Here is a 22,806-nt window from a genome sequence, read left to right on the forward strand (position 1 = left end):
AGAAGAGCTTTCAAAGTGATTTATATATACCTAACTTTTTTATTTATACTCAAAACATATTGTAAACTGTAGCGCTCTGGTCTAGTATAGTTTTAGAAGAAGTGAGTTTCCTACCTCCTCAGCTAAACCCACAAAGACCCACAAATTAGCAATTTTTGGTACAACAGCCACTGTGAGAAGCCAAAGACACTAAAGGAGTCTCTAAATGAACAACCGCTCTTAGCTGTAGTAAATCAAATAACTCCACATTTAGTGGCACATTGATTAGACTAGAGCTTGCTACTACACAGGAAATAGTTATTTGCCCAAGAAATGATACATTAATTTATTACTTTAATTACTACTACTACTTTACTACTAACTGCACTCACTAGAACCCCCGTGAATAAAATAGTGTCTATGAAAAAAAAGGCAATCAACTTGACGTAACCTGACGTAAATGTTTTGATGAATGCAAGCTGTGCTCAAAGCGGGTTTTATTGACCATTAGAGAAAACATATGGTTTAGAAAAGAAAAAAGTATTACTGCAAAAAAAAAAATGTAGATGCCTGACTATAATCTTCATGGCGAGACAAGTTTTGGCAAAAGACATCTCTATCTTTTCAGGTACAGCCATTTTAAACTTCTTCCTCAAAACAGCTGTTTTTTAACACAATAAATACAGCTTTGTCTCAAAATGGAGGGGAATACACAAGCAAACCCCAGAAAGCAGTTTATTATTTTTTTCCTTTTTTTTTTTGTTTTACCGCGAATTCATTGTCTGGGTTTTTCTCTCCTTTTCGAACAGGGCGCGAATACTCAAACCGCTGGACTTCATTCACCCTATAGAAACTGAAAAAAGGGAAAAGCACAATCAAAATCAAACACCATTTTTTTTGGAATTGCTGCTAAACTCTAGTACTAGAAAAAATGTTTAAGCATAAAGATAATATGCTCATGGAATCCCTGTTTTCCAGGGAGCTGGAGAGAATCTCTATTAATATTAAAAATACCCAAGAGATGTCCTCACAGTTACTACTCTCCTTGGCTGCGTACAGACTTTTAAACAGAAACAAGAACTATTTTAGGTGTTATAAAGGAGACTGATAAAACTGCAAACCCAACCCGAACTCACCTCACGATTTGTTCTGACACTGGCTTGTGGAATTTAGACGGTAAATCCAGTTTGGGCTTTACAGTAAAGCACTGGACATCTGAATTCAGGGGTTAAGAACCGAAAAGGGAATTCCAATCACACAGAGCTCAACGGGAACACAAAGAAAGGACAAAACAACAAAATTAACGTGTTACACCCAAAAAGGCAGAAATGCAACAATCTCAGCCCAAGGATACACTGGCCGGACGAGTTTTTAATGTCATCGCCCGGCGGAGACGTCGTCTTCATTTTTTCCGCGTTTGGAAACTGAGTCAATAACCTCGCTTCGAAGTCTTCGCGGCGTTCGTACTCCTTTCCCCGGTAAATGAAGACTTTGTTCTGGAAACAAAGCGAGAGGTGAAATCTCAATACCAGTATCCCCGGTAAGGAACTGGGATCTTAGAAGCGTTGACTCCAATGCTGTTAAGTGAGATGTTTTACATTCCTCACAATAGTTTACAAATATTTTATGCCACTTCAATAAAGCCCAAATGGATTTCCTTACCTCCAACGCAGGACTGAGATCATTAAGCACACGCTTACCTTTAGGCATATGTATAAACCACGCTAAATTCAACGAGACCCAAAATACACGATTTCAAGGATCTATAAAATAGGTGCCCACTGAAAATGTATTAAGATAAATTACGTCCTCTACCACACCTAAGATCTCCCTCTGTAATTCCTCTCATCCATCTTCCACATCTAATGGTGGAATGGAGGTAAATAAACAGAATTAGGCTTTTTACACGCAAACATTTATTAAAAAGCTTGATGTGAGCAAGCAAGAGTAGCAAAGAAAAGTCTAAACAGAAAACTACGCCAATTTTAGGAGGAAGATCCAAAGACTTTTAGAAAGACTGGTACACCCCAGACTTCTTATTACTCTATTAGATTTCTGTCAATGAACAGTTGTCTGCACACAGTATAACTTTCGGATTATTAAGTGTATTGGTTTCTTCTTTAAACAATAAAGAAAATTAAGATATTTTTATACAGTCCATTTATGTCCTGAACAAGCACATTAAATTCTAAAGAAAAACGTAAAAGGCGACTTGCATATTTTTAATTGATCAAACATATTAAAGTAAGTTTTCATATGAACATAACACTTGCATCTGAATATGCTTAACCTAATTACTCATCTCAAAATGAACTCAGTGGAAAAACTATACAGCACTTATTAGAAAAAGGGTGTTATGACTAGGGGTAGAAAACTGGAATAATTTACATTTGCCCAACTGCGCTTAGTTCTGCAATGGTGCCTTTTGAAATGCACAGTCTATTTGGGGGGAAAAAGAAGGGCAGATGCCTAAGAAGTGTATATGTACCTGTAATTCATGGATATGTACCTGAAATTCACAGGAGAATTTACAATAGAAGAAGCAGCTTCTATTGAGGATCTTCCCTATCAACTTCAGGCACTAAATAGCCAAATTTTCGAGTTTTTCTGCTCGCTTTTTACAAACTGACCAATCCACGAGCCTTTTCTAAAGCACGGTGTTTTCCCACACTTACAAAAAAATCATTCAGCCTTGAAGCGAAAACGCAGATCAATATTAATACAGCAGAGGAACACTATCCTGCATCGGATCCCTTTGAGACACGGTCTAACACAGCGCTCCGAGGGGAAAATTGTGCTGCGCTCGCTGCATTTTTCACGTGGAAAGACAAGTTATGGCAGAGGTAGAGGCTGAGACAAACCGTCCATGGCCATGCCCACTGACATCCCAGAATTTCACAACTAAAAAATGTCACGACTAAAAAATTTCGTGACTAAAGCCACAATCCCCTCTGCAAAGTTGTCAGTGACTTTATCATCCATTCATCATTCTGCAGATTCCTGATAAGGCAAGTCTTCCCTATAGGAATATAATAAATGAATAATTCAACCATTTTCTAGAGAAATGAGTTGGTCAATCTTAACAGTAAGACACTCTCAGAGGATATTAAACACTTTTTTCCCTGGTAAAACGTAAAAAATTATTAATAAACGTTTTACAAGAGTCTTATTAAAGCTTTTCCACTGAATGTACCACGAAGATTTTTTGCTGTTTGATGCTTGATAAAAGCTGTTGCCCACACCTCACACGTGTTTCAACCACCACAATAATTCTTAGATTTTCCACATGGCACCTCTTCAGAGTTGGTCTTTTGACACACATCGTCACACCTTTGTGTCTGCCAGCAGCATTTGGCTTTGCCAGTTTGCAGAACGGCACTTCACAAGCTTTGGGGCAGCTCTGGGTAATTTGTCGCACTTCTCAGGAGGTACAAATGGCACAAAAACGCCTGTAATGCAGCATCCCAGGGTGTATGAAAAGCCACACACATTTGCTGCTTCTTGGGATGATTCTAGAATTTCAGTTTCTTCACATGGGCTTTAGTGACTTGGTGGAAAAGGAGCTTTTTTCCAAATGAACACCAGAGTTTTATTTCTTGGGCTTTCTGAGAGCCTCTTCCTCCTTCTCCAAATACACGTAAAATTTCTGTCTGGATACCCGAGCATAAAATTTCTACGAGGGACGATCACTCTAAGACAATTATTTTCTGAAATCACCATATCTTTGTTTCTTTGCTTTTAATGCACCAGAAGTATATATTTTACTTGCACTTTTAATAAATCATGAAAGATCAGCAGATCACAATTAACCTGACAAAGTCAGCTTAAACAGAATTCCCTGGATTTATCCAGTGAGCCAGACTTCAGAATAGGCTTGGTCTTGCTCCTGGTATTTATTATGGTATAATCCAAGAGATTTAACATGGAATTACTCAATTACAACCAGGAGTTCATCTCCTAAATGTGTATTTCCAGGAGGAAATCTACTACCAGCCCCTGGCCTGAGACGAAATCTCTCTGAGTCTCCCAGACACCGAGAATAAGAGCAATAATTTTTTTCTTCTGTCTCCTTGAACCGCCATAATCTACTGTAACTCTTCCACAGGGGCTTGGAGAGAGACTCTTTCCAAATTGAAAATCCTCAGCTCTTAAGTCAGACAGGAGCAGCACAGCAGCTAAATAGATAAGGTCTTATTTCCGTGTCACTGACTGGCAAGTGTCAGAGCCCAGAGAATCACGACAGAGACGCAATTCAGATGAGTTAAATCCCCACCCTTCTTTAGCCACTAGTTCAACTCCATAAAAATCCTGGTATCAGTGGAAAAAAATCCAAAATGTTATTTGACTTAGGGTACCAGCATCAACCGAATGATATATGTTTTCTATTTTCATGAAAATCAATGATAGAAGATTGTTTTTAAAGGTATCACACACATCTCTGATATCCAGCTTCATTTTAGTGACTACAGTGGAAAGGATACTCACATGAAAACATAGTAGCGTACAAAAGGTTTCTCTACCATACTCCTATATCTATATCTGTATCTATATCTATATATCTATATCTATATCCATATCCATATCTATATCTATTAGTCGGGCAAAAAATGTCACCATTTCAGATGGTGCCGGTTATTACTCTGGTTTATGGATTGGGTGGTGTATCTCCATTTCTAGTGATACCCTGAAGAAGTATCAAGTATTGGATGTGTTCGAAGATGTCTACTAAAATTCAATTATTCCATATTAGAAACTGGAAAGGAAGAACCAATGTTTGTTTTATACACCTAAAAATCAACCATCAGTGTTAGGTAGATTGTAAATAACACACTGATACACAATAATGTACTTTCTCTACAACCGAGGGAAATCTCCAAAGCAAGAAACCTTGCTATGGTCTGTGGAAAAAGGACACTTACCCTTATGAATGTTGGAAATCCCTGGCCGTAGTACCCAACAGCAAAGTAGTCTGGTTTTGGTCTTATCACTTTCACAATGTTTTCATAGAACTGGGCTTGCTTTCTCTGCAAAATAAACAGGAAGAACTTCACTGACCTAAACTTTAAGGAGATTCTCTATACTTAAGATCTAGATCTCTTTTATGTACATCTCTAACTTAAAGATGTACATGTGCCATTTGCCCCTTTTTCTTTGTCTTTCTATTGGATATATTTTATTATTTTAAATGCTAGACTCTGTAGCCATATTGCTTTTGTGTTTAACTTGGTGAACCTCACTGCTCCGTATCTAGTATGTTAATTTTGATGGCGGTGAAGAATTTGCAAGCCCGAATTCCTGGTTACGACACCAATGCCAAAACACTGGAACGGTGAAGATCATACCGTGAAAACCAGCTCATCTCGACGGCACTGACATCTCCATTTTCAGCTGTTACATTTCATTACATTCTTCTACTACTTCTTTTCCATATTTACAACTATTTCTTTGCATATGGAAAGCACGTGGTTGAGAATTGCAGAAAAATATAACTTTTGGAATAAACACATGGATGTCAGACGCCATCTGGTTTTGAAGCGGAATCCTTCTTGATCTCAAATGATGAAATAATAACAAATGCGAAGCTTCAGACGATCTGTTCATTAATTTATTTTTAGTCTATTGCTTTCTGTAAGCGAATGCGTTCCGATTCGAAGCGAGGTTTATTACTGCTCCCCGACAACAGATAACAGTAAATGGCAAGAAGACTACAAAGACCCAGATCTGCTGTATATTTCTCAGTTCACCTGTAGCAAAACTATTTTTTCATCTGTGAATTGTCTTAGTGTCTAATATTTAATATTGCTCGAACAAAAGATAGGCAGGAAAGAAAAAAAAACCTTAAATTTTACTATGGCGGAAAATAGAAGAGCAGCAGCAGCAGTAAGAAAAGCCCCAAAAATGGGCTTTGTGAGACCCGACTCATACGGGAGCACAAATTTTGATTTTTGCCTCATTAGGAATGAATGCCCAGTGCACGCCAGTACTAATTTTAGTGATATCTCTCTCAGTTTCTCTGTCTGCTAAATAACGAGCAGATAAACTCAGTTGTCTGACCTGAGAATTGCAAGGTTTGTGTCTCCCCTATTAGAAGAGGGAGAAACTCAATTTCCACATGCAAATGAACCATACCTGGTTTATACCGCTGCCTGGAATTGTGCCACTTAATGTAAACAATGACATATTTACTGTGCAACAGAAATGGTGAAAAATTCATAACTCCGTATCGTTGGCCATCAGCTACAATGTAAAAAGTGCAAATTCAGACTTTGCTCCAAAAATGGATACAGGATGATAAGTAGAGAGCGGCTGTTTCCATGACAAAGCTGTTCATGTTCCCATGTGCAAGCATAAAGGAGATGAAAAATTAAAAATGAGGGACTCAGAGAATAGCTACCCACTGGTGAATAATCATAGCTGACACGTAAGAATCATTTCTAGCTGAGGAACAGCTCTACCAGATTCCTTTTATATTGAAATGAAGAATATTCTCTATTGAACGCAGCCCTGTTGACAGCGGCACGGGCGGCAGGGTGAGGAAGACTCTTCTGGCACACCATAGCACCAAGAAATGCTCCACGTATAGATCCTTTACCTCCTGCAGCACAAACCAGGCTCCAGATCAGTTAGGCAGGAAAACACGACCAGCCTGGTACTAAAACCAGCTAAAACGCCACAGGAGGACCCTCAAAAAGGGATATACAAATGGCTGTGGAAGGCTGGAGGACGGAACCATGGACAAAACCAAGAAGAACGTGTAAGGGAGTGAAGAAACCATCATATTGAGAGGAGTGGTATTTTCCTTTATTCTTTCCTCCCCAAGAAAGGAGATTCTGGGGAGCTGGGGATGGAGACGCCTCAGGTGAAATGTGTCAAAAACCTCAAAGTCAAGAATTTTCAGAACCCAACTGGAATCATGTCGCAACTCGTGTGAAAAGGGTGAAGTCAGGGACAGGGAAAGCTGCCATTTATCTTTTTGGAGAAGAGCAGGAGAAAAAAAAACGGTGCAGGCATAATGAATGGGTAATGTCGGGGCAAAAATAACTGACTCTAGACATGAATGCTTGGGGATTATTCATACCTAAAAAAAGAAACGTGAATATGGAAAGACACTTGAGAGAGAATAGGGATTTTTTCCATGTTCCCATTTATATTTAAATTCCAAATTTCCTTTTATACCCCAAATAAATCAGCTTAATATTATTGAAATATTTTTCTTTCAGCTAAAAAAAAAATCCAAAAAAAAATCAATCTTTTTCAGAGGTAGCCAGTTAATCAATGCTGGTCCAACAAAGCCAAAGGAGATAGCTAGTTCTGCATTTTACTGTAATAAGAGAGATTTTTGATATCATTTTAAAAGCTTGAAAATTGAATTCTGAAAAAATTGTTGCAGTGTCTATGTCATTAGAAAACCTACCAGCAGTTCACTGAGTTGTTCATAATCAAACATTTCATTTTCATACTGTTCTGCGAGTTCTTTACCCAAGGCGATGGCCTCTTCCCACATCTGTTGGAAAAAAACAATCACAAAACAACAACGAAAAACATGAATTACATACCTTGCTTAAACAACAACATTGGAATAAAATAAATCTTACTAAAACACAACGAAATGCATTGTGTCACACGCCTGAAAAGACTGTGCAGCTGATGTGCCAAAGAGCTGTGGCAGCGTTACCCACATGTTGCTATTTGATGCAAATCAAATCAAATTATCAAATTGCTTTAGAAATAAAATGATTCCTGCTACCCCAACTAGCTATCCAACAACATGTAAACACAGCCTGCCCACAAAGACACCCAGAACCTAGAACTTTGGATAAATGCTCTTTGATTATAGCTCATCATCACCTCTCTCTCCCTCTAATATCCATAATCTATATTAGACAGGACAGGCAATTTGCAGATATTGCTTTGAACAAATATTCATTATATTTCCATTGGTTCTTCTTCCTCTCTTGTTCTTCAACCGTGAAATTCAGCTTCTATCTCAACTGACCCAAAGAAATTTAACAATATCCTTCAGTTCTTCAGAGGCCAACAACCTTAATGAGGAACAGCAAGAATGTTATTAAATGTGTATTTTTCATTTTTTTCTACTCTAAATATAAAGAACCACCCAAACCCCAAAAGATGCTTAAATTAGCACACCAGACTATCTGCGATCAAGCTTGATGATCCGCCTCTGCTGCTGAAATCCGGCTGGCACTGCTGACCTCACTTTATTAAAAAATGGAGATTTGGAATGAGTTATATATAAATCCATTTGGTTTGTGTTATGCATCCATCCTGCACAGACATCCCACGGCTCCCATCCGCTTTAACACACTGCCTAAATAAAGATTTTACCCCCCAAAAGCCCCCGAAAACCGAAAGCCCCTTCAACACACACTAACGAAATCCCACCCCTCAAAGCCCAAAATCAGTGTCGGGTGAATTTTATTTCTCTTTTGATCTGCAAGTTGACATTGCGTTTATTAGTCTTTCAGAAAACTTGGAAAGAAATAAGCCTTTTAGGAAAATCTCTAGTTCTAGATGCTGATTTAAAAATAAGAATAAAACATTAAGGGTTCACATAACTGTCAGTATGACTGAGACCGCTGTAAGCACGGGCTGAGGAGTCAGGCAGGGCACAGCCACCTGTGATTTAGTGGCACAAACACCAGACTGAGACCTCGAATATTTTTTTTTTTTCCAAAGGAATTGGCAATTTGGAGCCCAGCCAGGCTGAATAATCAGTAAACCTTCCCCCACGTGTAACGTGCTGATGCCACAAAAGCAAGACGTGGCTCGTGCTCTCCGCTCCTGCTCCTCCCTGGACAACAGGAGCCAATTTTCAGGCAAACCCAAGGATGGGCTGAAAGATTCGTCCTGGCAGCCGGAGAACGATGGAAAGAGGCCGAGAAATGCTGATGGTGGAGGAGATAAGGAGCTGCAAAAGCAAAAATAGGTACAGGCGACTGCAGGGACACAGGACAGAGATTTATGCTCTTGAAGTAAGGGACTGAAGTAAGAAAAAATATGGGCTAGAAACCGCACTGGTACGGCTGAGCGAGGGAAAAGGAGCTTCTGAGTCCTAAAGAAAACAAATGGGCAGATGTGGAGGAAACAGAGATGGAGCGGTGACCTCATTTAAGACAGAAAGAAGAAGGATGCTCGCAATGAGTCTGGTACCCACATTATCTTCTCCTTACGGCTCCACGTGATGTTCGACCCCTTCCCTTGATTTTTCTCATTTCTACAACAAGGTTCATAATGTTATTTATCTAGGGAAGGGGACTGGAATGAGCGCGAGTAACCTCACGTTTGTAAAGCGCCTTGAGGATGAAAAATGCATTGGAATGACTAATTACAATCACCGTAATTAGGGATCACGTCTGCAGGAAATCGCAAGGCAGTTTCTAAACTCTGCAAGGCAATTTTTGCCAATGGAAGGATCGGAATGTTTTTCTCTGTATTATGTATCTAATCTAGAATGATGATACAGAGCAGATTAATATTTTTATTTCTAAACAAAAATTAACGTGACTTTAATAGCAAAAGTATATTTGCATAAAATGGAGCATACCCTCACATGCTAGGCTGAGTTAATTTTCACTCAGAAAAGCAACATACTAGCAGTTCATAGAAACTAAACTAATATTCAGTTGTTTGGTGAGTCATCACATGAAACCTTTCAAAATCACTTAACCTTTCTCCATTTTGACTGCTGTTTTCTTTTGCACTTCAGTCACCCATAACGTCTTCTGCACATTTTAATATCATAGTTTTCCTTGTCCCAGTTCTCTCTGTGTTCCAAATTTAACCAGTCCCTCTCTAGCAGCACAGCATTGGCACTGATTAAATGACGGGTTTGGCAGAATTAAATCTTATTTGTTATATTTTTCTTCTCTTCCCACCCTTGTCGGTCAAGACTGTAAAGGGGTTATAACGGAGGCTGTGTTTCTGTCGTGCCTCCCCCAGCCTGATCAAACTCCTTAGCTGTTACCAAATATTAATAATGGATTTTATAAATGCTTCAGAGCCTAAAAAACGAATCCTCAAATTAAATATGATATAGATTTAGTTCATCTACAACATACACGCAGTAATTGCACAATCCTAGCACTCTTCCTAGTGACCACTATCCCTTGTGTAATTGGAAAAATGGGAAAAAAACAGATATTATGAACAACATTTATCTCTGGCTTAGATTACTGGAATGACTTTAAAAAGTCTTTAAAAGTTAGTTTCCAAGATACACTGCTCACATTTTGTCACATTATTTTTTAACGGAACACTTTCAGGTGTAGGTAAGAGATGAAACTCCTCTTTTTCTATCATACTGCAAATACACACTAAAAGTGCCCCACTATGGGAAAAGACTCTCTCAATTTTTGCCCTCTCCAGCCAAGGGACCTGTCGGAGAGAAAAGCACTTACTTTTTGTTGCTACTACCTCTTAAAAACCCCGTTCCACTCCAACATCTCTATTTGGAAATCCAATTGTCCGGTTTAATCCTCCAAAGGAACAAGAAGAACTTGTATTATAAGACTCAATTTGTAAAATGTCAAGTGCTCTGAACTCCAGAGGTCCACGAGTCCATTAACCACCCGGCTTTTCCCTCGGCTGTTCGTGCAGCTGGTCCACACCACCTGCAACATCCCCCAAAATAAACCCAAAGCCGATAAAATTTCCAACGTCGTAACAGAAGCCGGAACCATGTGTTTAAAATCCCCTGCACGACCCTCTGAAAAATTTTGCTGTTTACTGCGGAGCGAATTTATTCAGGTGAGGACAGCAGGGCTGTGGCAAAGGATCCCGATAAATGAAATCTATACTCTTGAAGGTCAATAACTCCCCATCTGCTGCCTCCCAGATTTCCTGCCTTGGAAGGTTTCCCAGGTTTGCCCAAGACACGGCAGGAACGAGCCGTCCGGGGAGTTACTACACAGCCTTTGTACGATGTACAACTCGTTAATGTGAGAAACAATTTATCTGGTGAGTGTACCAGAGAGGGAGGCTGGCGATAGTGCAAAGAAAATGCTTCTTTTATACTGAAGGTGTAAGAAAAACGTGTATAGCCTAAATTTAGTTGTGTAGACACGAGCTGCAAACTGTTATGGGAAAGGCTTTGAGGATGCAGGAGATCTTTTCAGATCTTCTTTTTTGAAGCATGCTGACCAGAAAGAACCGCAACATCCAATTCAGTTTTTGAGGTTCTTTAACAGCAGCAAAGGAGGATCTTAGGATATTTCTTAGCTCCTGCTGAGTTAATGGTCAGTAAAAATGAAATAGTCCAGGATAAGAATATTATCCTCCAATTTTCTGACGTATGAGGGACGTTCCGAGCAGTTTAAATTTCAGATAGCGTTAATTAAGCATCATGTAAAGCTTAATATTTTAAATAAAAGGTTAAAACAGTATTTCTCTATTGCTAGGATTGTATTCAAGGTGTGTAAGATGTAGCCATTGGAAACCCTTTAACACAACTCGCAATATTCACTGTGCCTTTGCTCTCTCAAGACTGGCTCCGTCCTTCACGGGCTTGTGACCTGACGTGGGATATGAGCTGGACATGAGCCTCGCACTGATTTTTGGCGAACAGGTGAATTTCACCACTATCCTGTTAGACGGAAGAAAAAGCCATTTGATGCCATCCCATGGGCTGGAAATAAAAGACATTTGAAGCCAGAGCATGGCAGTTGTTGGGTAGTTTCAAATATTCTGTGTTTTGTGGCTTTAGTAAAACTGTAAAGCTTTTTTTTTGAGTGGGGTAGCGAAGGAGGGAGGAGCAGAAATAAATGAGTAGTGTGCATTTATTTACTTTTTTCTCCCCGGGGACCAACACTTTCAATTTATGAAGGACCAGTGGGAAACACGTACTGATTTATAGACTGCGGGTTCCACTGGCAAACATGAAATACACTGCAATTTGTACATTTTACCGTGTAGGAACAAGAACGCTGCTGCTTCCTTTATGGCTCCAGAGACCACACAAGCCTGTTTGAAAATTATATGTTATGTTTATCAAGGGCACTGACTATTTATTGGCTTCGGTAGTTTGTTAGCATGGACTAACATCAGCTGCTCCACCCAGGCAAAATTTCACCCCCTTTCCCTTGTCACTTTATGGCCGCCACTATTTTTTCTTCTCGTCCTGAGATACTCTAACCTACCAAGTTTCAGTAAAGTCCCTGGATTAAGGGATTTGTTGAAAATTGCAAAGTTTCAGCAAAACACAGCAAGAGCAAACACTTGAGAGCAGTTCAAAGGATGAACTGCCGTGATAAACATGAGGATCAGGCTTTTCAGGGCAAAAGCCAAGAGAGAGATGGAGATGAGACCGGAAAACGCAATGAAGTGAATGATTTGGAGAAGAAGATAATAATTTGGAGAGAAACCTATGCATATACTAGGGAAACTTCGAAGTAACAACATTTCATTTTGGAAACAAGGAGCTCAGAAGAGTAACGGGAAGTATTACTAATAAGGAATCAAATCCACAAAGAAAAGGAACAACAAAATGCAGAATTTGTACCTGAAAACGCTAATTTACTGAAGGTGAAGGGTGCACTTCAGCTTTATAGAAGGTTAGTTTAAGGACCAATAGTTAAATGTAAGGAACAAAGCAAGCTCCCTAAAAATAATATATTAAAAAACAGAAATCAAAATGAGGACTATTAAATGGGTCTCAAACTACAAATAAGAGGGATATCACAGTGAGGACTAGTATTTTGTTCTCAGCCAAAATGAGACGCCCACACTCCTGCTTTCAGTGCAAGCCCACGCTCCGTATTATTAAATTACAGATTTCGCAGGCACTTCTGGTCTAGAAGGGAGAGGTGTGCTCCATTCCAGCCTGTATACGGAGGATTATACCTCCCTCTAAATTCATCTCACCACAAATGCTAATATTGAGGGAATAAGCCTCATAGTTGGTCTTCACTCCAAAAGCGCACTGTGCTTCCCTCTTGGGAAATTACTCTGCTCAGAGAAAGGGATCATGATTTTTGAGAGGCTGAACTACACCATCCTTTAAAAAAAAAAAAAAAAAGCCAGTGTTTTAAATACAAGTGTCACCCCTTAGGAAATCTTTCTCCTCCATTTCTTCTACATAATGTTTCTAACCACATCTACTTTCCCCTCTCGAGTCCAACGCTTCCCAGCTGGAGTCTCGCAATGACTTTAAAACAAAAGTCCCGAGCTGCTGTAAAAGCCTGGAAGTAGCTCTACAGCTGCCCAGGGTCAAATTACCTTCTTTTGACATCTCCTGTTAACTTTACGGGGAGAGAAAGCAAAGTAGTGGGATCAACCCAGAGTGAATTGCCAGGCAGACAGCTGGGCGATTATGGCACAAAAAAAAGACAAACTGGTCAGTGTTCTTGGTACAGTCTTCTAAAAATGCACAGCAAATACTATTTCCGATGTGTTACCCATCATGGAATGCCATAGTTAAAGTAGCTGCAGGACCACATTTGCAAACTGCGTAGGTAAAGGGAAGGAGTTGATTTAACCTAACGTCAGAACATCCCAAATGAGAGGCTTACCTTAATTCTACTGGGGAAACCTCAACTTTGAGCTTCCTGACATTTGAAAACTCACAGAAGATGCTTGTACTCTCAGAGTGCATTGATTTTAATTTTTTTTCCTTTTCATGGAATGATGTAAAAATGTATCACCAAGTTGAGTGACCAGAAAATGAGAGAAGAAATATCTATAACTAGGAAGGAGTGCTTTGAAAAGGAATCATTTCCTCACACACCTACAAAAATCGCACAGGAGCCCTATGATTTGAGTTATGCAAAGGGATGGGAATAAGTAATCACAGTGATCCCTTCAATATCATTGTTCACCAAATATTGTAGAATAATGAAGATTTAGTTGTTTAACTAGGAGGGAAAAGGAAAGAACGTTGCAGCTTTTAATTTACAGCTCAAACACAACGGCCTGGTGCTCAAAAGAACAATTCCCACTGCCTGGATACTCACACCTTAAAAGATGAACCATGAAGCCGTAGAGCCGTAAAAAAGCAAAATAAAAACATAAGCCTTCTGGCTTTATCCTTTCCAGAGAGGAACGTAATATTAAAATATACTGTTAAATCAGCTGTGACCAGAATGCCAGCGAGTTAATGGGTTAGTAAAGGGTTAGTAAAAGCTTTTTTGGGTGGTAGGAGGGTGCTGTGGAAGCCAGTGCACCTGCAAAGCCCCAGCCCTGTGCAGCCCATTTGTGTAGCCCGGCTCTAGCACAGGCTGGAATTCCAATTTTTAGAGCATCACTTATTATCAACTTCTAAATATTGCATTAAGATAAGGTATGAAATTGGACCTTTTAAGCAAAGTTTCTATCAAAATACTGATTCTGCTAACAACTTTCTTGGAAAACATGAGCTGGTTGGATAATTTTCTAGCTCTACCAGAAAATGACATTTCTGTTTGCACTACACTTATGCAGCAAAGATTGCTTTAAAAACCCAATTTAGTGTTTCTGAAATATTCTCACAAAGAGATTTCTGCTTCTATATTTGAACATTTTGTGCATGAACCATCCAAACACTGATCCACCCCTATATCTCCCCTTCTTCTCTGTGGACAGGTGACACCAACGCTCCCTTTCCCACCATGCAAGGCCAAATGCAAGTTCATCTGGCAATAAAATATGCAATTGCAAGGAAATATTCTCATCTTGTGACATGAACCACAGACACCCATTCTCTAAGTGAATTATTCTGTGTACACGAGAAAAAACAAGGGTAGCTGAAGGACTGCATTAGCTATGGTAATTGCTGGAAAACACCCCAAATCACATGCATCACTTTTTTCTTTTCTCCATGGCATCATATGCACATATATTTACCCTTAACATAGTAGTTATAAATGTACCATTGATATATTTTTTACTTTTTTTTTTTAAAGTATTATTATCTTTAAGTGCTAGCTGGTGGACCATTTACATAAAACACATCAAATAACTTACAAGTTTAAAGCTCCCTGAAGGTCACTTGATGCAAACTATGTTTACTATTCGACTTAGAAGTTAGAGAGAAAAGCAATAAAACATTTTTGGACTTTTTTCTTCCCTTTTTACCTTGCCCTTGTCAAAGTAATGGATAATTTCTTGATACAGTTGATCTTTGAGCTGCCCTTGAGTAGCAGCCTGGTATCCATCCCGCTGGGTAAGATGTGCTGCACATGCTTCTTCTGACCACTAAATCATACAAGAAAGAGAAGAAATGTGAAAGCAGATCAAAAGTTATGAAATGTATCAGTAAAATTGGGCTAAATAAACCAGACATTTTTTTTATTTAAAGAAGTGGTACCACAGCTAATGCACTAACAATTTTTTTTTTTTTTATTCTCTATGTGGGGATGAGACAACACTGGAGCCTTTTCCTGGACAGGATTCTAATCCCAAATCCTGCCGTTCCATAGGTGTCTGTTTTCACGAGGCTGGCAGGAAATTAATACCCTGGAGGCTCACAAACCGCTATCAAATTAAATCAAATCAAATCACAAACCTCCAATACATCAAATGGAACTTCTCATAGATGCAAAAAGAGACAGGGATGGGTACTCAACTAGGACTTGTTCCCTTAAGAAACCAAGTTCAAAAACCAAATTAATTGAAGAACTGTTCACTTTCTTGTCTGAAAATCAAAGGTACTATAGAAGGAGGGCTGCCCACAGAAATAAAGCGGTACAACTTTTGGAAAAGGAGAAATTGAACCAAAGATCAGGAAGTCACAGATTTCTTCACAGAATTGCTGTTACATCATCCAGTTTTACCTCCTATATGTTATTAAATTTCACATAATTATTTCTTAATTTGGCCAGAATGTTTGTGTTTGGCTAAAGCAGCCAACTTGGTACCACAAAGCTGTTTCTGAGCAACACAAACTTCACGGAGGTTGCAATGCAATGGCATTTTTTTCGGCATACGAAGAGCCACGATCTTTTGTTAGTTTTGAACATCTTCATTTTGACTAAACGGGTTAAAAATACAACTGAAGTCTCTTAAGTGTGATTCATCAACCTGCAGTGATTTGAAGGAAATGCTGGTGGCTCTTTCTCTACAGAGACAGCCTTTTCACAAATTTAAAGGTGAAACTCTCGAAAGCTCTCAGTCCTGACCTAAATGTGATCCCATTAAAATCAACGTGATGAAATATATGCCGACGAGGAGTGTCATTCAAAATCTTGTCCTCAAGGTCTGAAAGAAAAACTCAATTGCTTTAAGTGACACACCCCACAATATTGCTGCTTCTCAAGCAATACTGAAGAACTTCTCCATCCACTGCAAACTACTGGTAGTAACAGGATACTGTATTAGATATTTTTATATATATATTTGTTCCTGCTCCAGTGGGGGGATTGGACTAGATGATCTTTCAAGGTCCCTTCTGATCCCTGACATTCTGTGCTTCTGTGATTATTTATAATAAAATATTTCCAAACTGTAATTTTATTTATAAACAAATATCTGTTTAGCGATTAAAACCTGCAATAAATACTACCCTTACATTTGCCATCTTCTACCCATTTGCATTGTGAGAAAAGAAAACTGGATATTTATTGTCAGTAAATTAAAGGAGGATATTAAGATACTCATCTGGTCTCTGAAGACCTTCTGTAAAAAAAGATATCGAAATCGGCTAAACTCTAATTTAAGGTCACATAAAGCATATTGACTGGCAAGTTCAAGCCATAACAGGTAAAAGTCTGAATGACATTTTATGGCACGGTTCATTCAAACATTCTCCCAGAAAACACATCACCTGTGCAAGGGAATGAAGCTCCGTCTCGTCTAAAAGGTTCGCTCATGCAGAGCGGGACGAGCAAGCGTCGCGCGATTTGGCCGCTCTGTTTTACGTCCCTCGTGGGAATACGAGAGACCTTTAGAGCCGCCGACTCGGCGAGTTACTCACTGGATCTCGTACCCACCGGCACCAGCCTGAGCGACTGCAGGTGTCAGAGCCGCCTCCTCACGGCGTCACCTCCCTGACACGCGTCTCAGCACTGAAAATGTCACCAGAGCAGTGACTGCAGCCAGCAGGCTCCGTCCTTGCTTTTAACGACCAATACAGCAATTGCTACGGTGCTTTGGCACTCCAGATGAATCTTACAGAAGTTTTCTTGTGTAATTACCCTCAATTTATTTTAAAATACAGTAAATACATTTCTAAGTGTCTTGTTTTCAATGGCACAAGTGCGCTCCGCATCATATTTAGTCTTATTACAGCTTGGATGCACTTTACTCGGTTTTGAGGTATGAATAATTCTCAGCGCATCCGTCAGAAGCATTTCATTTAACACCTTCCACTTTTCCACTTGTCAGGATGGATATTTTACACTCGCATTTCGCTTGGGATTGCTTAGATTACATCCAAGACCGCTAGGAACAATCTGTTGCACAGAATGAGATAAATTTTCTTTACGAAATACGGTACCATTAGCATAACTTCTGTAGTAATACAGAAGGTTGCAATAATACAGAGGTTGCAATAATATGGAAGGTTGCAATAATACAGAGGTTGCAATAATACAGAAGGTTGCAATAATTCAGAGGTTGCAATACACTCGCCACTGGCATGAGAAATAGATGAAGGGAGAAGAGTGGTTCTCAATTACAGAATCACAGAATCACAGAATCCCAGAATGTCAGGGACTGGAAGGGACCTCAAAAGCTCATCCAGCCCAATCCCCCGCCGGAGCAGGAACACCCAGATGAGGTTACACAGAAGGTGTCCAGGCGGGTGGGAATGTCTGCAGAGAAGGAGACTCCACAACCTCCCTGGGCAGCCTGGGCCAGGCTCTGGCACCCTCACCGGGAAGAAGTGTCTTCTCAAATTTAAGTGGAACCTCTTGTGTTCCAGCTTGAACCCATTACCCCTTGTCTTACTGTTGGTTGTCACCCAGAAGAGCCTGGCTCCATCCTGTGACACTCCCCCTTTCCATATTGATCTCCATCAACGAGCTCACCCCTCAGTCTCCTCTTCTCCAGCTCAGAGCCCCAGCTCCTCAGCCTTTCCTCACACGGGAGATGCTCCACTCCCTGCAGCATCTTCGTGGCTGCGCTGGACTCTCTCCAGCAGTTCCCTGTCCTGCTGGAACCGAGGGGCCCAGAACTGGACACAATATTCCAGATGAGGTCTCCCCAGGGCAGAGCAGAGGGGCAGGAGAACCTCTCTGACCTACTGACCACCCGCTTCTAATCCCCCCCAGGTCCCATTGCCCTTCCTGGCCACAAGGGCCCAGTGCTGGCTCATGGTCACCCTGCTGTCCCCAGGACCCCCAGCTCCCTTTCCCCTACACTGCTCTCCAACAGGTTGTTCCCCAACCTATACTGGAACCTGGGGTTGTTCCTGCCCAGATGTAAGACTCTACACTTTCCCTTGTTATATTTCCTTAAATATTTCCCTGCCCAACTCTCCAGCCTGTCCAGGTCTCTGGATGGCAGCACAGCCCTCTGGCGTGTCAGCCACTCCTCCCAGCTTGGTGTCATCAGCAAACTTGCTGATAGTACACTCGATTCCCTCATCCATGTCGTTGATGAATATATTAAATAATACTGGCCCCAGAACTGACTCTCCCTGACTCCCTGCCCCATCCTGAGAGGAGCAGAAGGAGCCCCAGGTCTCCCTGGAGAGAGGAAGATTTCACTGTGGGTGGGGAGACGTGAGGAAGACAAACCGGACTAAAGCAAACGCTTCAGAAAACACTAATTTAGATGACTGGGCTACATTAAACCTGTAATTTCCTGACATGAGTGCTCATTGCAGCATCTTCCCACACTGGGGACACGCTCACGGAAACAAGCTGCACGCTCGAGACAACACTTATCCAGAAAGTTTTCAGTGAGCTTAACGCTTATAAAATACAGCTTTGTTACATTTCTGACTGATGCTATATAGTGTTAAAAACTCAAATGCTTTATCTATATGCACTTTGTGTGGATAAAACATTTTATTTACTTATATCGCAGGTTGCATCAAAATGTTCCTTGAAGAAAAGCAATATGGTTATGTCTCTTTAAATGTGCTATAAACTGCATTGAAATTATACCTACCTTTTAAACGCATGAGCTTGGAAAGAAGACTATTTGAATCTAATGTTCCGAAATCAAAACTGAATCTCCGGACACCCCAGAGCCCTTGAGGACAGTCGCCAGCACTGCCGTGTGTTGCCTTTGCAAAAACAATTCTGCGGAGAGCCGATTTACTACAATATGCGTTTAGCTGCTTCCACGCATTACATCATTTTGATATTTAGAATTAATTTAAATTACAGCTTGCAACTTATACCTTGACTTTCCCTTGCTTCCCATCATTCCCGGCCAAGAAGAGCAAAGTGTCCAGGAATGGCAGGGCCTGCTTTCCTGCGTTATTAATTACACGTGCATAAGCAGCAGCACGTAATCGTTCATCAGTTCAAAGCGCAGCTGTTGTAAGAGTGACAAACAATACTACTGTTGGTCACCACTAACATGGTTTTCAACGCTTGCAGCGTGTTAGGGTGTTTACCTTGAGGAGCTTTGCGTGCAGCAGCAACGTGTAGGCAGCTTCCGTGTAGTTATCACATTCCTTGTGCAGGTCACACAGCTTGTACAAATACCTGCAAGTAATAAAAACAATGGTTGGCTCTTAAATGTAACTAAATAATTCATCTTGAAGATTACAACGGTTCAACTCTGTCCTCAAACAACTAAATATATGTGGGATTATTCAAAGCTCGTATTTCTGCGTGCAGGCACCTTCAGGAACATTTGCATTTCTGCTGTGGGCTTTTTTTCCCAATAGATATAAATAACTTTTGGTGTGTAATGAATCCAATACTGATTTTGTGCAAGAGATATTGCTCTAATTGTTCAGCTATGGAGACATATAATTATTCTCCCTTAATTTCAATTTCACTACATCTCTAGAACTGGCTTATCTTCATTTTTTTTTTAATGACGATTTAAAAAAAAATCAAACCAAAATACCTATTAATATTGTATTTTGAAAAAGCCAGTGAAAATACAGAACTTTGATATTATTATGATACATTATAAGTTTGTTAACAGAAACAGGAGAGAATTTGGGTGGGGGTCTGACAGAGAGAGACAGTTTGTGATGCTGAACAGGGCGCATCAATCCGAATGGAGCACTTATCAATCCTGCCTTTTGCTACATTTTATTTTCTGTTTGCAAACCAAGAAAACAAGAATTAAAACCATTTAAACAACAGGCAGCGAGTTCACAAGTGAAAATTCTTCCAAAAAGGTAACAAGCATCTGAGAATGAATTCATGAATAATATTTAGATATCGAAAATAGCAGTGAAAACAAAAGCTTCATCATTTTAGCACAACAGTCTAGCCAATTTTAAGCCAAAGAACAAATAGAGGACTAGGAACCCTGAGGTCTACAAAAAGCACAACAACATATTACCATTTTTACTTTGTGAGAAAATGCATTTTGAAAGGTTCCTAAAAGCTTTACATTTAAAATAAGTATCAGTCGTGACATCATTTAATAGTCCTTTTTACCCCAAGTCACGTATTTTGTACCTCGCCAGGAAGTAAAATTATTTCTTTGCTCGGCTTTCTTTCGAGTTATTTATTTTATTCATGTGACGGCACTCCTGAGTATTTCAGTGTTCATCACAATGTAACTGAAGGAGTCGGCAAAGGGGGACAAAAAAAATCTCTTGATTCTAATTGGTCTCAGTGAAAATCAACTTTTGAATGTACTTAAGGTTCAGTAAAGGTATGTGTGTTGGGGTTTTTTTATTACTTCTTTCTCCTCCAGCCCTCAAGCAAATGCTTAATATTAACTTAATTTTCTCCAATTATACGGGAGTAAGTCAAGCAGAGTTTGTTCCTGGTCATGTTTACAAACCTTATGTACATTTCTTCTCTCTCAATCTCCTTGTAGAAATTCTGAAAAACAACATATTTTTGTTACAAAGTCTTTGATTTTACAGTCTGGAATGTACACAGAACATGCTCTAAATTAAAAATTCATAATTGTGTAACATCAACCTCAAAACTGCAACATGAAATTTGCCTCTAGTGATAGAACACAAGTTATTTAACTTACAAAGTCTAATGCTGTGATGTTTCACGATGTAGCGTATTAGGGCTTATGTCTCATTGCAAAGGTTAAGAATTTGCAACAATAGTACCGCTGGAAATTTGCTTCTGGCATTTGCAAGTCACACATCATTAACCATTTTCAGTTGAAATTTGGTAACATACAAAAATGTAATTTTTAAGCAACAGTTGTGTATGGATTTAAAACTCCAAACCTTATTGGAGCAATACATCATCTGTCCTTGAATTCTAATAGTTTCTTCAGGAATAAAAAGTTAGATTAGTGTTATTTATCTGGTTTCATATGCCACACATCATCATCACTCTCTTCAGAAATCTCCGAATGCCTCCAGTCTTGAGATAAACCAGTTAACACTACAAATACACTAAATGCAAGATATGATAAATTGGGCGAGATATTAAAGGCATTTCGGAATCCAATTTAAAGTTTGCCTTCAAAAGTTAAAATATATCTAAGAAAACAAAACACAAAGAAATTTCTCCTTCACTGAGGTACAATGTATTTCAATGCTAAATTAAACCAGTCTGAGTAGCCACTAACAGACGCATAAACCCAATACAAAACTGTTCCCTTCAAAGAGAACCAAAATACAAGATAGAATCTATCTACCAGACCTGATGGATTTTTTCGGGAATATCTCATTTTAGTTGATATAACTGCTCACCAGTTCTGAGTTCAACTCAAAAGACAAGCAAAACCACAGGAACATTTTCTGCTATTTTTTCTTATTTCTGGTTTGTTGTGTTTTTTTTTTTTTTTCAAGTAGAAGAGACTTCTGACTTGAGGGGGATTAATAATGTAAAACCGTTTTATGCCAATATTCCCACCAGCTGCTCCGCTCTTTTGATGCAGCTCAAGAAGCAACATCAAATGAACCGAAATGGGAAGAGGCTTGGGCAGCAGGTTGGCGCCGACCCACATCCCATTCCCTACAGTTTCCTCTCCCCCGAAACCCAGTCCCTGCTCCTGCCCCATCCTTGGGTGCTGGTTCCCACCTCCTCCTTCACATGTGGCTGCAGGAAATGGGCCAAGGAACTGATGGGGATGAAAAATAACTGGAGGGGAAGAGCGTGAGGTTTCAGCAAGATCTCTCCTAGGAGGGAACAAGCAGCAGTTTTTTTAACATCAGCTTAAATGCATATCAAAACCTTGCCTTAAACTCTAGTCAATACAGACAAACTTAATCCCGTGAAAGCCTCCGCATCATTAAAGTTCCAATTAAGAACTCTTTGAGACCTCGGGTGGGAATTGTGCTGAGTATCAGCCCTGGGTTGGATTTTTACAAGGGCATAAATTTCACTTCAGGTGCATGGGGAATGATGAAAAGGCTGCGTTGGCCCCGAAGGGCACGTGGGACTTTAAAACCAAGCTAAGGTTTTAAATCACGCCTATTGAAAATGAAGGAAAGTTCTGCCCTGCGATGCTTTTCCGCATTTCCCGCAGGTTTCGGTGGCAGGGTTGTGTGTGGATATCTGACGGTGATTTAACTTGACAGCAGCAAATCGCCCACAAAATTTATCATCTGCAAATACTTGAAGAAAAACCCGATGACAAAACTCAGCAGCAGGAGACGTTGTTAGAGACACTTAGAGAAAACAAAACCAAGCCTCGACTGTGTCATTGGTCCTCCCGTTCTTGGTACGGCAAGAATTACTGGGATGTCTCGGAGTATTATGATGAAGGGAAGGAGAAATAAATTCACCTTCCTTAGGCAACTTTCCTTGTTTTATAAATTGTTGTCATGTTTTAGCGCAT

The 22,806-nt window shown here is 39.8% G+C and overlaps 1 protein-coding gene across 2 annotated transcripts in view; it reads right to left on the reverse strand.

Annotated features, from left to right (window-relative positions):
- The window catches only part of DOCK1 (dedicator of cytokinesis 1), a 287,412-nt gene that overhangs the window by 36,370 nt on the left and 228,236 nt on the right, over positions 1-22,806 (reverse strand). For both annotated transcript variants that reach the window (XM_065639491.1, XM_065639490.1), the window contains exons 36-43: positions 20,836-20,876; positions 19,478-19,568; positions 15,046-15,165; positions 7,394-7,483; positions 4,899-5,003; positions 1,334-1,475; positions 1,116-1,194; positions 748-832 (exon numbers count right to left, since the gene is read on the reverse strand). In XM_065639491.1, coding sequence (XP_065495563.1) covers positions 748-832; positions 1,116-1,194; positions 1,334-1,475; positions 4,899-5,003; positions 7,394-7,483; positions 15,046-15,165; positions 19,478-19,568; positions 20,836-20,876 — 753 coding nt within the window. The remainder of the gene's footprint in view (positions 1-747; positions 833-1,115; positions 1,195-1,333; positions 1,476-4,898; positions 5,004-7,393; positions 7,484-15,045; positions 15,166-19,477; positions 19,569-20,835; positions 20,877-22,806) is intronic.

This window comes from Caloenas nicobarica, chromosome 7, assembly GCF_036013445.1.
Source record: "Caloenas nicobarica isolate bCalNic1 chromosome 7, bCalNic1.hap1, whole genome shotgun sequence".
NCBI lineage: Eukaryota > Metazoa > Chordata > Aves > Columbiformes > Columbidae > Caloenas > Caloenas nicobarica.